The sequence below is a fragment of the Aricia agestis genome, chromosome 16 (assembly GCF_905147365.1).
Source record: "Aricia agestis chromosome 16, ilAriAges1.1, whole genome shotgun sequence".
NCBI classification, from domain to species: Eukaryota; Metazoa; Arthropoda; class Insecta; order Lepidoptera; family Lycaenidae; genus Aricia; species Aricia agestis.
The window spans coordinates 7,692,519-7,708,846 of record NC_056421.1 but is presented as its reverse complement, the minus strand read 5'-3'; the positions used below and the strand labels follow the sequence as shown (position 1 = coordinate 7,708,846).

Sequence of the window (16,328 nt, the reverse complement as noted above, 5' to 3'; positions counted from 1 at the left end):
CTATTTTGGTTCCATTGGACCTGTTACCGTTTACTTCAACCCTTTGAGTCCTGTTTATAAGGTAAGAAGTCAAGAGGCTAAGAGCTGAGTCATTTATGCCATAGTGGCGCAATTTCCTGATCAATGTAGCATGATCCACACAATCGAAGGCTTTGGAGAGGTCGTCGCAAAAGACACCTAGAGCGTCCTGCGACTCCTCCCAAGCTTGAAATATACTACAAAGAAGACCTATATTTACCTATATTTTAGCATAATATGTATGTTTTATTATATTATATTATATATCTATCTATGTACTTATTTATAATTATATGTTTCAGTATTTAATTAATATACTTTTAGCACTATACCCGATTCCAGCATTCTAATCCTTTCGCTCAAAGGTTGCCTGAAAGAGATTGCTGCTAAGTAATAAGGCCGCCTTTGTGTGCTTTCTGCATTTATTAATATTATTTCTTTTTAAACTTTGTATTTTATGTAACTGTTTGTGCACAATAAAGTATATTTTCATTTTCATTTCATTCCTGCTCAAATACCAAAAATAAAGTATAATGTTCCAATGTCTTTATGATTTGTAGAAAAAAGGCTCATTGATGTGTAATGTGTCGAGCTAGCGAACGGTCGTGCTCCACGTTACACACGCTGCAAATATTAATTAATTAATATTTTCGCGAATCGCGCGGCATATTGCCGCTGCACGTGACTATGGCACTCGTGGCCAACGACACCATGGACGAGGTCAGCATCATGCAGATCTGCAAGTCCTCCTTCATAGGGATTGCAATCCGGATACTGCGAAATCCGAAAAATCCGGATAATCCGGATTTTTTGGGCCTCTGAAAAATCCGGGTTTTTATTTTTCAAAATCCGTATTTTCGATTTTTTCGAATAGTAGATAAAATTATGAAAAATAAGCTTTTACGTAATATAAAATTAATTTAAATGTATCCTGTAATATCTGACATACAAATTCACATTAAATTTGTTTAAAGGCGCTATCACAACTTTGTATGGTCTACACGTACCAAAGTCAGAATTTCGTATGTCTAACATTCCACTGTGTAGTTATTTGTTGGTTGTAATTAATTTCTTAACATTTTTTCATTTTATTTAAAAGAAATAACGACAATATTTTAATTTCTTATAACCTAGCTCTTATTTTACTATATGATAATATAAATGCAATGATGATAAAGGGTATGAAGATTTTTGTATGAACTGGCCGACCTACTGTCCGCCATTGTGTTTTTCCGCGTTCACAAATATTTTTTTCAAAAATGCATAGCTAACAAAAAATAATCTTGGACAAAACCGCGTAAAGTGTCACATTTCGAAGATTTGAGCTGCCAAAGTTGCTATATCTAAAATTAATAAATAATTTTAGTATATATATACTTTGTTTATACTATGTTTATAAATATTTTGTTTTTGTTCACATTGAGGTTATAATTATCCTACTACTTAATATTATAAATACGAAAGAGTGTCTGTTTCAGTCTGTATGTTACCTCTTCACGCCCAAATTATTTTAAGTCATTATTCTGTGCAATAGCCTTAATATAAATATAATATCCAACTGGTGGGCAATGGTGCCGCCCGAATCTTTCACTTATCTTGCTCCAGCGTCACCGTTTACCAGCCCAGCTGGTATGCCTCCAGTGGGGAGTTTATTCTAGCCTAAAGTCTTCGCAATCCTTGTTTCCTCATTGGTAACGTAACCACTGACGAGTTGGCAATTAAGAAAAAAAATAGAATCCTTACCAGAAGCATAACTGGACAATGAAAGCTCAACAAGCACCTTTACAGAATAGGTGTTAATAGCATTACGACCTGCAGATTCTGTGACACACCTATTCACCTTCTACTTGACTCTACTGCTCTACTACAGAGCAAAAACTCTCCTAATTTACCAAAGAGGAAAATTGTAGCACCAATCCCAATCACATCGTTAAATTTATGAGCAGCACTGGGTTGGGGATGGTACTTTAATACGAAAGATTCACAATAGATCCTCAAGGATCGTCGTTACGCCAGGATTACCTTTGGAGGAAAAAAAACACCTCCAGAGCATAACGCCTATATTTCTTAGGCCTAGATACCCACTCAGTAGATATCCAGCCTAGATTTATGCGGACAACGTGACCAGCCCAATGCCACTTAACCCGCCATCACTCGCGTGGGGTGCTGTCAGCACCCCACGCGTTTTTGAACGTAAAAATATATAATAATTTATCTGGTTACGAATTCGCGCTTCCCGATACCTTCAAGTGACCTTCAAACGTGTCGACACAAGGTGGAAGGGACAGTGTAGCGCAAGTGCTTGTAGCTTGACAAAGAGTTGAAAGTTGCGTGGGGTGGTCACGACACCCCGCGAGTGCTCGTGATATACTTTTTCAGAAGTTACATTACCATTTATGGAGCATAAACTTTTTATTTACATATTTTCTTTGTTCGTATATAACGTTTTTTTTCAGATATTTGTGTTTAGATGAGTTGGGAACAAGAGAAAGAGAAATAATGGGTGCCATTATTAGAAGAAGTAATTCTTTAGTGGAAAGCAATGCCAGAATGGATGAAGATTTTATTCAAGAATCTGATCATGATTCTTTGTCAGCACAGGATGCTTCAGCAGTTGAAGAGTCTAAAGTAGAAGAGGCTGGATTTGAGGGTCCTAGTAGTATACGTCTGACATCAATGAAAATGTTATCTACAATTGGAATATGGCGCAATCGCAAGCTAGCATGAAAAGGTCTGAGTTTGTGGAATCATTGGGTTTGAGCATTCTTCAGGGCCACCTTGAAAAAAGATATGTACAACCAGGGTTGCCCAAAGTACTCAAGATGATGTTGAATGCTCCTGGATCAAGCACCGAATGAATGTCACAATAAAAAAAGCAATGCTGTATATAAGTAAAGACACCATAACCTTGAGTCACTGTAATTTTCGCAAAAAATGTATGTGCCAAAAACATATAAAGTTAATTTTCAGTTCCTGTTCGGAAAAATAAGAAAAATTTATTTTATTTAATAAATTAGACCTTATATTTACGATTTTGAATTAGAAAATTTATGTGAAAAAGCTAGAAGTATTTGTTTTTTGTCTGTTTTCAGAAAAGATCCCAATATTACGACTAAAAAAGGCTGATACTTTAATGTTTTATAAAACAGCAATAACGTTGATTATACAATTTAAATGTTCTTATTTACATACATCAAACCAGACAAAATAATAATATGCTGGTTTAATTTCGTTGACTGATATTATATTGCATAAAAAATCACTTACAATATGTGGGGTGGCCACAATACCCCGCGAGCGCTCGCGGGGCTAAAAACCGCGCGAGTGATCGAGGGTTAAGCTTGGCCGTCTTGATTCCTACGTCTCTGATTATACTTTGGAAGCACATTATGTTTTTTTGTTTTGTTGAGATTTGAACTATATTGCTCTTTGGCAGACCCCGAGTTGGAAGTTTTGTAAATCGTAAATCGGTCAATGATAGAATTTGCGCATCGTTGGTTATGACGAGCGAAATACACGTATCAACGAGTCTAGGTAAGTCACCATTCTTCATTGACCAGTTTTTCTGCCTTTCTGTTGTCATAAGAAACTATAGGTCTACCAGGATCTGATGGCAAATTTTCAAAAAATATCCGTGATCATTGGATATTTTTTTTTATATTTCACACACAAAACAAGCCGCTATAAGGGAAAAAAGGATCAAAATGTTTTATTTCAATTACCCCGGTATTGCTAGAGTCAATTTCTTTTCTCACTTTTTGCTATCAGATCCTGGTAGACCTATAATTGGCCCAAGTACAGGTACCCGTTGACATAGTGGATTCCTTGCTCGTCTACCTCAACCCCACGTATCGTACTGTAGTTCATTGTTCGTGTCTTTGACTAATTTTTTGTCAGTTCCACCTTTAGGCTTGCAGATCTTGGAGCATAATTTGATGTTGTGCGGCTGACGGATGTAGGCGCAAAAATTACGAAGTCGTCCATAAAGCGGAGGTTGCTTAGGATTTTATTAACTAAAATTTTACATTTTTAAATAGATAATCAAATCAAGATACATTTAAGCTGTTAATAATATTTAAAGTACCAGATACTGTTATTTTAATCTCTTCCTTTTTACACCCATGTGAAAATCTCTAACGAAAACTGTTAATTTTTTAAGACGTTTTATTTTGCACTTTTAAAATTAATGTTAAATAAAGAAATAATAAGAAAATAACTCTTATTTAAAGCTGTTTATCCAAAATATTCATAAAATTACAAAAAATCCGGACTATCCGGATAATCCGAAAAAAATCCGAAAATCCGGATTTTTTTCAAAATCCGTTTTTTGCAATCCCCACTCCTTCACCAGTGAGGAGATTTTCAAGAGGAAGCAGCTGATGTATGAGACGCTTGGCCAGAGACTAAGGAGAGCCGCAAGGTGGAGTCTTCTCGGCCTGGCAAGGACGAGAGCAGGAGGTGCGATGAGGAGGGCCTCATTCTGGTGGAGAGGAGAAAGAAGAAGCCCGCCGCCCGCAACCATCGCGGCACCGCACCATATGTGCCTGAGCTGCGTCTGCAGAGCGAGGTCCCCGCGACGCCCCTGTACATATCCCGCCTGCACTGGTCCATGGAGGTCGAGGACGTCGTGGACTACATCCAGAAGAAGACGACACTGCGCCTGAGGGTCGAGCGTCTGCAGTCTCGCCATAAGGTTAACTTTAACTTCTTTGTGGTGAGTCACCACAGTTGGGATTTTGATATTCATTATTGGTAAAATATTAGCCATTAAATATCCGTTATCTTGCACAAGTACAGGTAAGATGTTGTCAAAACCAAAATGTATAATTCCTGTGACATTTGGTGTGAATATCGGTAAATAGGGCTATTTCTTCCATGAATTTTAGCTAAAACATCGTCATTTGCCACCCGGCGGTATGTCAAATCCCACCCCTGTCTGTCGCGTGCCGCCTATTATATATAGCCTATAGCTTATTCTAATTATATTAGTAATTGTAGCAATACATAAATGTTATTAGAATCGTAGAAAATCAAGTTTTAGTTAAACCTAACGGCTCGAAACCCGCGTCTGTCACGGTGCCGCCGGGCGGTATGACAGATATCAAGATGACGTCAGATTTTAATCGACAGACTAGAGGATAATAACAGCTTTATTATCCTATTCATTGGAATATTATTGCGTCTTTTTCAAATTGAAATGTATCAAGTTTTACATTATTTTGCCCAGTTTTGTAGCAATTATTGATGGTATTACCGATAGTTGTCTACCCATTCGCCATCTAGTTACTAAAATGGAAACTGTTTGACAATCAAATTAAAAAAATAGGAAAATCCCTCATTGTATGCAACAAAACTGTTTTCCCGCCATTTATAATACTTGACACTGGCCATGGTTATATAGCCGAAGTGCCATATCAAGAAGAAAAAAAAATTATGACAAATGACAGCATGACGGGACATTTTGCAATTTGTGTTTGACGTTTCGAAAATACAGCTATCGTTCTTGAAACAAAGTCATCTAATATTTCCCTAGTGAATTAATTTTATCAAAAAATGGAAGAAATAGGCATTATAATTGCAGAGAAAGTACGTAATGTCATTGAGATTTTGTTGATATTCTGTTAATGTGTAAATTCTCCTAACTTGGATGTAATTTCAGGATGAGCAAATCACTGATGCGAAAGGCGCTTCAATCGCGGGCCCCCAATCTTTTGAAGAATTGGAATCCGAAGATCTGTATACCAAATACAAAGTAAGTTTCTGATATCAGAAGAGAGACATCACTTTAGCACTTCATGTATTTGTACCCTAAGTCTGTTCTAGACTCTAGTACAATAATAGTAAATTAAAACTATTTAACGTTGTATCAATTAATTTTAATGTAAGCAAAGCACAGTATAAACTACACAGATATGCAGTACACTTTATACTAATGAATAAAAATTTTAAGAAAATGAATTTTTTAATCTCTTCAACTTCTTTTTTCAGAAACTTCAACGCATGCTAGAGTTTCTTGAAGTACAAGAAGAGTACATCAAAGATGAACAAAGGAATTTGAAAAAGGAATATCTGCATGCCCAGGAAGAGGTGAAAAGAATCCAATCAGTCCCACTTGTTATTGGACAGTTCCTAGAGGCTGTTGATCAAAACACTGGCATCGGTAAGTTTCTCATATCTATAGTTTACATTAAGGCGAGGATAAAGCCCAATTTGTTATTCCGCGACTTCCGGTTTACCTAGTTCCAATATAATAACGAGGTTTTAAAAAAATATGAGGTATAAAGCACTATATTTAAAATACCTTAAACCATAAACATTTTAATAAAACTTAATACTTTGGCTGTAATTAATTTACAAACTCACCTCCGATAAAAATCGATTTCATCGAAATATAAGTATTAACTAGGATAATTATACATTTTATTTGAATAAATTGTTAGTTTATCTATATTAAAAATTCCTTAACCGAACAATTTTGTTTCTTAATGTTTATTTCCAAAGATATTTAAAAAAAACATGAAAAATAGAGAAAATCCGCTCGAGTGATTTCAGTTTTATGCTAAGCTAAAATGAATCTTATTGCGATGAGTATACGTTTGGTCTTTGGTTGTGTGCAAAGTTATCGTTTTGGATTGAGATTAATCCCCGCCTTAAGGTAAAGTGAAGTGAAATGCAAAAAAAAACAACAATGTTCTAACTATAATCACATTAACCAATTCAAAATAAGTCTGATTATTTACTGCAAATGCAAAACAAATAATGTGCCCATATTACATTTACTTATACATCACTTTTAGCTTTAACTTTACTTTAATTGGTTTAATAAAAGTAAAGTTAATAATTATAAATGCATTGTTTCTTGTTATTATATTCTTATGTTTTTAGTAAATTTTTGCCCTAATATCTCATTAGTCACCATGGGCAGGAGTTACAAAGTAAAACTACTTACTGTTATAAATATTACATAATAACAACTTAAACTTTTCAGTTGGCAGCACCACAGGATCAAACTACTATGTACGCATTCTATCAACAATCGACAGAGAGCTGCTGAAACCATCTGCATCAGTAGCTCTTCATAAGCACTCCAATGCCCTTGTTGATGTATTGCCTCCAGAAGCTGACAGTTCCATCTCTATGTTGCAAGCTGGTAAGTTCCATGATTTTATATTAGAAGTTGATTCCAAGGCAGATTACGGACCTAAGTAATTTGGTCACGTTAAGTCAAACCCAACCAACCAATCACAGCTAACATTGAATTGACATATGCCGACCAAATGATGTAGGTCCATCAACTGCCTAGAAATCAATTTCCTTGATGGTACTTTGCGAGGAATCTTCTATGCAAGCAGGTGCCAAGTTAATTTCATGATTCATGTGTACTGCCATGCTTGACTTATGGCGCACAAACTTGGGCTCTTACAAAGAAAGAACACAAAACACTCAAAGTTTGCCAAAGTAGAATGGAAAGAAGTATTCTGAACATCAAGCTAATGGACACAAATAAACTAACAGAAATTAGAAAGAAAACAAAACTCATTGATGTCACATACACTGTAAAGAAACTTAAATGGAGCTGGGCAGGTCATATTATGATAAGAAACAAGAGAAACAAATGGTCAAAAGATATAACAATGTGGTATCCTCGGGATAAGAAAGAAAGGACACCCAAGAAAGAGATGGGAAGATGACTTTTAAAAAATGGCGGGAGCATTGTGGCAGAGGACGGCCACAGACAGACAAATGTGGCGAAGTCTAGGGGAGGCCTTTGCCAAAGGGCAAACTGACACCAATGTCTAATCATAATCTGAAATATTATTATTCTATGTAAAAATGGTATCAGTAAATAAAGGCTTTATTATTATTATTATGTAAACAAAAAGATCTTATTCTAGCTTTAAATGCTAACATCAGTTAGGTACTTTCCTTTTAGAAATTTTCTATTTTTCAAATCCAGTCCCAATGTGCACTTTGTTTTTGTTTAGTGGCATTAGGTATGATATATCTGAAAAATGAGTAGCTTTATTTACTATGCATATACCTGTGCATAGTAAATAAAGCTACTCATTTTTCAAATATAATCATCCAATCAAAGCTACAAAATTGTGCAAAAGTATCATTTTTATTTTAACAGATGAGAAACCTGATGTTCAGTACTCGGATATCGGAGGCATGGATACTCAGAAACAGGAGATCAGGGAGGCTGTAGAGCTGCCGTTGACACATGTGGAGCTGTATCGCCAAATTGGTATTGAACCTCCTCGAGGTGTGCTCATGTACGGACCACCGGGGTGCGGCAAAACTATGCTCGCTAAGGCTGTCGCTCATCATACTACAGGTTTGTACAAGTATTTAGAAGATGTCGGTTGATCATTTAAGCCATGCTTTTTCTGGTTTAAAAATCGAAAATGTCATGTTTGTTTTTTTTTTTTTAACATTGTAATTGAACATTTACTAACATGGTTTTTATATCAATACATGTAAGTAAAGGTCTAGTGACACTGATTATGCAAAAAATAAGCTTTATAACATTAAATATTGTATTACTAATACTTAATCTAAAACTGGAACATCTACTTCTAAACATAATCATTCTTTTGTAGAGCTTTTTAATCTGGGATAGAGGCCTGGTGTCCTGAAATACAGGCTCACGCCCAGTTTAGGCACCAGTCTCCCACATGAAACCTACCGATAATGAGCTATTTGTCGACCTATTTGTGTCTATAATTATACTACTTTATCTACAATTATCTATAATCATACTACTTTGTGTCTATAATTATGTACCTACTTTCTGTCTTTTAATATTATGTGGTGAGAAATAAATAAAATTATTATTATTATTATTATTACTTCCATATTGAATATAACAACTTAGTTCATAAATAAATGTCATACAATAAAACTTTTTCATTTCAGCGGCCTTTATCCGTGTCGTCGGCTCAGAGTTTGTACAGAAGTACTTAGGTGAGGGACCCAGGATGGTGAGAGATGTCTTCCGTCTGGCTAAAGAGAACAGTCCTGCCATCATCTTCATTGATGAAATTGATGCTATTGCAACCAAACGGTATGTCTGCTGTTAGTTCAAGGAAGTATTTAGGGTTCTGTAATCAATAAAACTTGCTTGACTACGGTACCCTAAAACGGAACCCTAACCAGCTGATTTTTTGTATATTGGTAGGTTAATAGTTATATAATTTAAGAGTAACATTGTCCTACAAATAGAACAATATTTGTAGGACAATGTTACATATTTTAAGACCATCAAGTTAAAGTATGAAATCCTTTCTATCTCTGTTAGCTACCACTTTCAAGATTTTTCGCAGATAAAAATGTTGTTTGTTTTATCAAAATGAAGCTACTCACAATAAATTAGCTTGTAATAAAAAAAAATTGTTCTACGGCTCCCTGACTAAAAGTAATAACATAGTGTAATATTATAGACTGATTTTTTTTTATTTTACTTACTTTACAGGTTTGATGCTCAAACTGGTGCTGACAGAGAGGTTCAGAGAATTTTGTTGGAGCTTCTCAACCAGATGGATGGATTTGATCAAACCACCAATGTCAAAGTAAGATTAAACAAAACACTGTTTTAAAAAACTTATCTTGTTATAAGTTATTGCTATATCATACAGTGTAATTAGTAGGTAATTAAAAAACCTAATATATTATGATTAAGTGTCTAAACACACTATGCCGAATTTCTACGGCGGAAGTTCGGCTTGATTCCGCCTGCAATGTATTTTAAATTACCGATGACACTTTATGCCGAAATTCCGTCGCGTTAGAGCTGGCGCGCACTACGACTTTTAGTCGCGTGATTATTTTATCGACCTACACAAATTCAAATAAAATGCCACTTTATGACATAAGCTATAGATTTCATTTTGCTCTACGCCATTGAAAAGCAGCGGCAGCATGGGTCGTTTTTTTTTTTTTATTAAATAAGGGGGCAAACGAGCAAACGGGTCACCTGATAGTAAGCAACTACCGTCGCCCATGGACACTCGCAACATCAGGCAACATCAACTCGCAACGCTCTTTTCTTGAAGGTTTGCAGGTCGTATAGGTCCGGAAATACTGCTGGTGACAGTTCGTTTCAGAGTTTTACAGTGCGCGGCAGAAAGTTACGCGAAAAACGCACGGTGCAAGACTGCCACTCATCAAGGTGATAAGAATGGTATGTTTTTCGCGTGGGACGATAGCGAAAAGTTGCAGGTGGTATGATTCCGAACAATTCCTCAGAGCACTCCCCGTGATACAACCGATAGAGGATGCAGAGTGAAGCTACATCTCCGCGTAATTCCAAGGGGTCCAAGCTGTTTGAAACACCATGGCAGTCAACAATTCGAGCGGCCCTTCGTTGGATACGATCTAGAGAGAGCAGTTGGTATTTTAGCGCCCCTGCTCAGAGATGAGAACAATATTCCATATGAGGCCAAACCTGCGCCTTATAGAATGAATTCTCCACCTTAGACACAAGTTCGTTTCGCCTCTCAGTGACATTTTGCCGCTAGACAGTCGCTAGACAAATGTCGGTAGAAAATGAAGTCTGTAGCCTATTTCATTAAAAGTAACATTTTATTTGAATTTTGGTCCGCCGGTAAAATAATCGCGCGACATAAAGTCATAGTGCGCGCCAGCTCTTAGAGCTGGCGCGCACTACGACTTGTATGCGTTTGACATTGCTGACGTAATCATGCGGAGTTTCCGCCGCGTAACTTCGGCATGGTGTGTTTAGACCATAAAGTTAATATGCCTAGCGGAATAGAGCAACAATCTCGAGCTGTCAAACGTAACCGAAATTGGTTTCATCTGTGTGTAAAAATATGTGTACGTATACACTTACACAACGGCCGGCCGGCAACGCACCTGCAGCTCTTCTGATGTTGCGAGTGTCCAGGGGCGACGGTAGTTGCTTACCATCAGGTGACCCGTTTGCACGTTTGCCCCCTTATTTAATAAAAAAAAAAAAAAAAAAAAAACAAGCATGATTGAACATGATTTCTATGAGATTAAATTGTCAACGTACGGCACTTGCCGACTGGACGTCAAAAAAAGAGTGCTGCTGTCATGTACACGATGACACGTCTCTTTTTACCACGCAGTGTTACTGATAGTGACATCTCTCTTGCTCAGGCCTTTGTTTCTCTATACCGCTAGGTATATTAACTTTATGGTTTAGACACTTAAATATAAGAACCAATACTCAGTTGTCAGTTTTAAGTGGTTGGTATTGTATGCAGTGGTTGGTTGGTATAGTGCAAACTACAAAAATAATACAAATAATATAATCGATTTACTTTTATGAAATTAATATTATGAGGGTTTTACGTTCTTAATTCTTGCAAATACACTGTTTATTAATATTATGAGGGTTTTACGTTCTTAATTCTTGCAAATACACTGTTTATTTAATTAATTTAAATATTATCATTATAATAACAACTAAATAAACTGATATTTGTGTACAGGTTATAATGGCAACAAATCGTGCCGACACATTGGACCCCGCCCTGCTCAGACCCGGCCGCCTCGACAGAAAAATTGAGTTCCCCCTTCCTGACAGGTAAAAAACTTTTTCATATTCTAAACTCTAATGCATATTTTTGGCTTTGCAGTATGCATTATGTAAATGTGACTTCACTGCCTTTCCTGTCTTAATGCAATTTGTGATTGAGTACAAATAATAAAAACTAAACAATGATGTTTGGTAGACATTGTATCACTGTATGGTACGGTTTTTACGGTCTACAATATTGCAGCAGTTGTGCCTGGTTCTTTTTTGTTTGAGATAATTTGTATTCAATATAGCGCTTTTTATTAGCGAAAAATATCAAATCAACTAAGACTAACTCGTAACATAAACCACAGAAGTTAAGACAATACAGTAACGCACTACTTAAATTTCAGACGTCAGAAGCGTCTGATCTTCTCGACGATCACGGCCAAGATGAACCTGTCAGAGGAGGTTGACCTCGAGGAGTTCGTGGCGCGACCGGACCGCGTCTCCGGCGCAGACATCAACGCCATCTGCCAGGAGGCCGGCATGCACGCTGTGAGAGAGAACAGGTGAGGAGATATTGCTATACTTTTCTAATGACCATAGACTATTTTTTTATAGACATCAACACCATTATTACTTTTTTTACTTTTACTCCTAGTAGTAATGTCAATGTAAATAACTTTGAATGCCATTTTGATGCTCTCCAACAACCTAAAAACTGTATAGTACCTATAAAGTATTATGATTACTAATTATTATTATAAGAAATAATATCACCAGTAACAAAGATTTTATGGTTATTTTGAAAAGTTTACTATCTTGCAAAAAAATTCATTCATAGAAAGATAAATTATATTCTAACCTAGACCTTTTTCTCCAGGTATATTGTTCTTCCTAAGGACTTTGAGAAGGGTTACAAGAATAATATCAAGAAGGACGAAAGTGAATACGAGTTCTACAAGTAAATCTTATAGTATTGTAATGCAAATCTTAATAATAATAAAACTGATTACTTAACTTTTACATTATTTCTTTTACTTTATTTTTTAAGCTAAGGTCAATGTGTCGAAGTCCGGCATACTTTTCTAAAATTAAATTTTAACATAATTTATTGACTTGAGATCCGCTTTTTAAAGTAACTTGTGTCATCGGAAATTATAGGCTATATAATATTAATTAGACCTATTATAATGATCTAAAAATAATCTTAGTTCCCGTATTTTTTTACTTACGTTATATTTTTTAAAAACTCGGCGTGTAGACGGACTTCCCTCACAGTTTGAGGTAAGTCCGTCTAGCAGCAGTATAGCCAAGATAACTTCACAAGTTATCTTGTGAAGTAAAATGCATGGCAACGGTTTCTAGCAAAGCCGCAAAACGGCCATTCAAATATGTGTTTAAGGTGTCGGTAATAAGGTTCGCATTCCAGAGAAAATTAATTTTTTATCATTTTAAGGCAAGTCCGGCATATCGTAAGTCTTAGTGGTTGCAAACATTTTCATTAAAATAATAGTGCATTTTTTGAAAAATTAAACACTAACCCTCTTATTAATAAACGCCCTATAAGCTTTGAATAGTTATATAGTGTTTTGTTCCTGTCACACAAGTGAAATTTTTAATTGGATTGAAGAAGACAAAACACTGTATAACTATTCAAAGCTTATAGGGCGTTTATTAATAAGAGGGTAAGTATAAACATAAATGTTTATTGCAACAAAATTATATTAATTAGTGCCGGTAAAATCAACAATTTTGCTTCATCATCATTTATGGGATGAGACATTTTTCAACATGGAGTATGTTGAAAAATTCATACTTAATTTTGATTTGATTATTGTTATTGATATGTCTACTTAAAACCTATTTTTTTTATTCCTTCATATTAATATTTAGTTAGTTAAAATAACTTTTTAGTTTAGATTGGGGCCATGCACGCGAAAGTTACGCGTTTTTACCATTATTTTCGCCGCTCAATTAAAATTATAAGGGTTGTTGGTCCGGGATGTAGGATTTTTTAACAAAATTTCCTGCTCTTTAAGGATCTTTTTTCAAATTTTGATTATCTCAAATAATTTTTTGGTTTTTGGAATATTAAAAAAACCAAACCCTTCTTTTTTACTTAGTAGTTTATAACTTTTGCAATTTTTGTCAGCCCCTCTTGTATGCTCTTTTCGTGCAGTAAAATTTGGGCAATGCTATGATTTAGTAGTCCATAGTTTAAATGCAAATTAACAATAAAGACATGTATATTTGAAAAGGTTGACAATATCTGATTCGAGGCAAGACCGGCATATGACGGCCTTTCCTTATGAAAACTAGACGGACTTCCCAATTATTGCATTTTTAGGTTAGACACATGTTGCAGGTGATAATAACGAAATTAAAGCGATATTAACGAATCGAACACCAGTAATAAGTAAAAGGATCACTAAATTACTTATGTAATCCAAGAAACTCCAAAAACTCCTTCGTATTAACTTTTTTTAATTTTTTGGCAGAGACTTACACTCCGATTGCAAGTACAAAACGGAAAAAAATTGAGATCGTTTTTTTCGTAACAGGTAGTTAGTAGCGACATGTCTGTTTCTTAGATCAAACCTACGAATAATAAATTTATTATTCGTAGGATCAAACTAACTTTGCAATATTGTTTTACCCACTGAGCCATATGAAACTAGTCGTTCAAATATGGAAGTAATTGCCGCTAGACGGACTTAACTCCCAGACGGACTTCGAAACATTGACCTTACTTAAAAAGTGAGTAGGCAAGAGAGAAATAGTAAAGACCATTTAATTGGAAAATCTATATTTATAACAGTTCTTATTTAACAATGCGATATTACAATATATTTGGCATGCTACCTTAGAAATTGATCTTATTAAATACATTGTCTGTCATGATACTTGTGATGAATAAATAGGCCTTATATTTAGAAACATGTTTCATTTTAATCAGTCACTCATCTAGCGTTTGCTAAAATACTATGCTATTTTTATCAAGTGCTTTATTATTTTTACACTTTATCAACCCAAAATTAGTAAAATTAAAATTGGCTCATAAACATTTTATCAAATATAAAAAAAATATTGTAATTTATTGGAATGTAGTACTGAATGCATATTAAGGCACGTACGATAGTCCAAGAACTCAAAATATGCTCGAACAGTATGTAGGTCGAAGGCCCATTATATTGGTGTATGTTTTTTTTGTCATCTACTTGAATTAGCCAACAACTAAATCCCTTTATTTGTTTGCTAACCTATATATTTCTTCATCATTAGTATAGCACTACGTCAAATATGTATTTTAACAGTTCTTGGTTCTTGTCAACAAATATATTATGATTTATGCGATTTCTATGAAACTCCTACACAACTTTAACAGGCATCAAGTTGGCTAGCCAATTCAAATAGCTGACTACAACATTCTTTAACGTTTTGTTCAAAAACTTATAGTGAATCATTCATCGTTGAAAAATGTATTCCGAAGAATTAAGGCGGATGTATGTTAGGTGACCTTAAGTACACTTATAAGTACAATCTAGCTGCCTTATATCTAAATAAAAGCATAAATACAGCTAATAGCATAAACGTTAATCTCTTTAGATAATAATAAGTAGAAAATTACAGAAACAATACTTAAGCTATTTATCTTAATTTCTAAATGATTTTGGAATGATGAAGAAAAAGTATTTTGGTGAGATAAAAATGAGTAGCCAATCATTACTTTGCAAAAATTAGTTACCCTTTAGCATTGGGTACATTTTGCTTTGAGGATTTCAAAACACATATTTTGTAAAATTTACGTAATTTCATACATTTATAAAAATAATTTAATTTCAATTTCATAATACTGATTTAAAAATTCGTCGAGGCACATTTCTATAACAATTGTAAAGAACATTTCATTGATATTATAACAACAATCTCACAAAGTTTCACAATTGGACGGGAAATAAGAATATAGAACGTTACATAGGTCCTTAATTAGAATATAATCAAACTTTTATGGCCATATTGTAACAATAACATTCAACAATATTCATCTAATCTAAACATTACACAATAAGTTAAATATTAATTTATTTAAAACGTAAATTACTCCATAATATTTAAGAATATGAGGGAATGATTTCACTGGATTTTTATGATTAGTGTGAACCACAAAACCATTACTATGGTTTTTTTATAATGCACAAAGATTGCCTCTCCTCTGCTTTTTATAACAAAGTATTTTCATACTTATTTATATTACTTTTACTACAATGGAAACTTCGTTAAAATCTGCCACTATTATGGAATGTTTCATATAATTAAAGGTACAATAAGTACATTTCATTGTAGACACGAATTGGTCTGAGTATTTAGTATTTTATTACGAACGTTTGTAAATATGAAAGATTGATGATTCTTTCTAATATATCGACTACAAATGTTGTATATAATATTGTTCTAATATTCTAGAGGTGCAAAGTTACTCTTAAAGGCACAATGTGGACGTCTAGATACTATTTTCTAAGGATAGGCCGTTGATTATAAATATTAAGTGACATATTTTCTGCTATAGTGCTATAGTGCATTTATATTAGCGGTGGGTAAGCGGTACAATGTTAGACTGTGAATCAAAAGTGCCAATTTTACAAAAAATATAGTATATAAAAATATTTACATGATATTAGTTACTTGGGTGTACGATCCTGAGTATAGACAAGATGTTGTGACGTTGTTGCGTGCACTGCATAACGTACATAAGTAAGACATAAATAACTGAGTCTTACTGCCGCACTCAGAATCGAATATT

The 16,328-nt window shown here is 34.6% G+C and overlaps 1 protein-coding gene and 1 long non-coding RNA gene across 2 annotated transcripts; one reads left to right on the top strand and one right to left on the bottom strand.

The window, feature by feature from the left end:
- Positions 1–5,480: 5,480 nt before the first annotated feature.
- On the top strand, positions 5,481–12,550 carry LOC121734575 (26S proteasome regulatory subunit 6B). Its single transcript, XM_042125149.1, has 10 exons — positions 5,481–5,604; positions 5,678–5,770; positions 6,007–6,178; positions 7,007–7,168; positions 8,153–8,356; positions 8,938–9,085; positions 9,494–9,590; positions 11,496–11,590; positions 11,935–12,093; positions 12,408–12,550. The coding sequence occupies exons 1-10, from the start codon at positions 5,572–5,574 to the stop codon at positions 12,490–12,492; spliced, it is 1,248 nt and encodes a 415-aa protein (XP_041981083.1). The 5' UTR covers positions 5,481–5,571; the 3' UTR covers positions 12,493–12,550.
- Positions 12,551–14,081: 1,531 nt separating this feature from the next.
- LOC121734576 lies at positions 14,082–14,274 on the bottom strand. The gene is made up of 2 exons (XR_006036756.1): positions 14,162–14,274; positions 14,082–14,125 (listed from the first exon to the last, which is right to left on the bottom strand). It is a non-coding gene; the product is annotated as an uncharacterized LOC121734576 (long non-coding RNA).
- Positions 14,275–16,328: the final 2,054 nt, after the last annotated feature.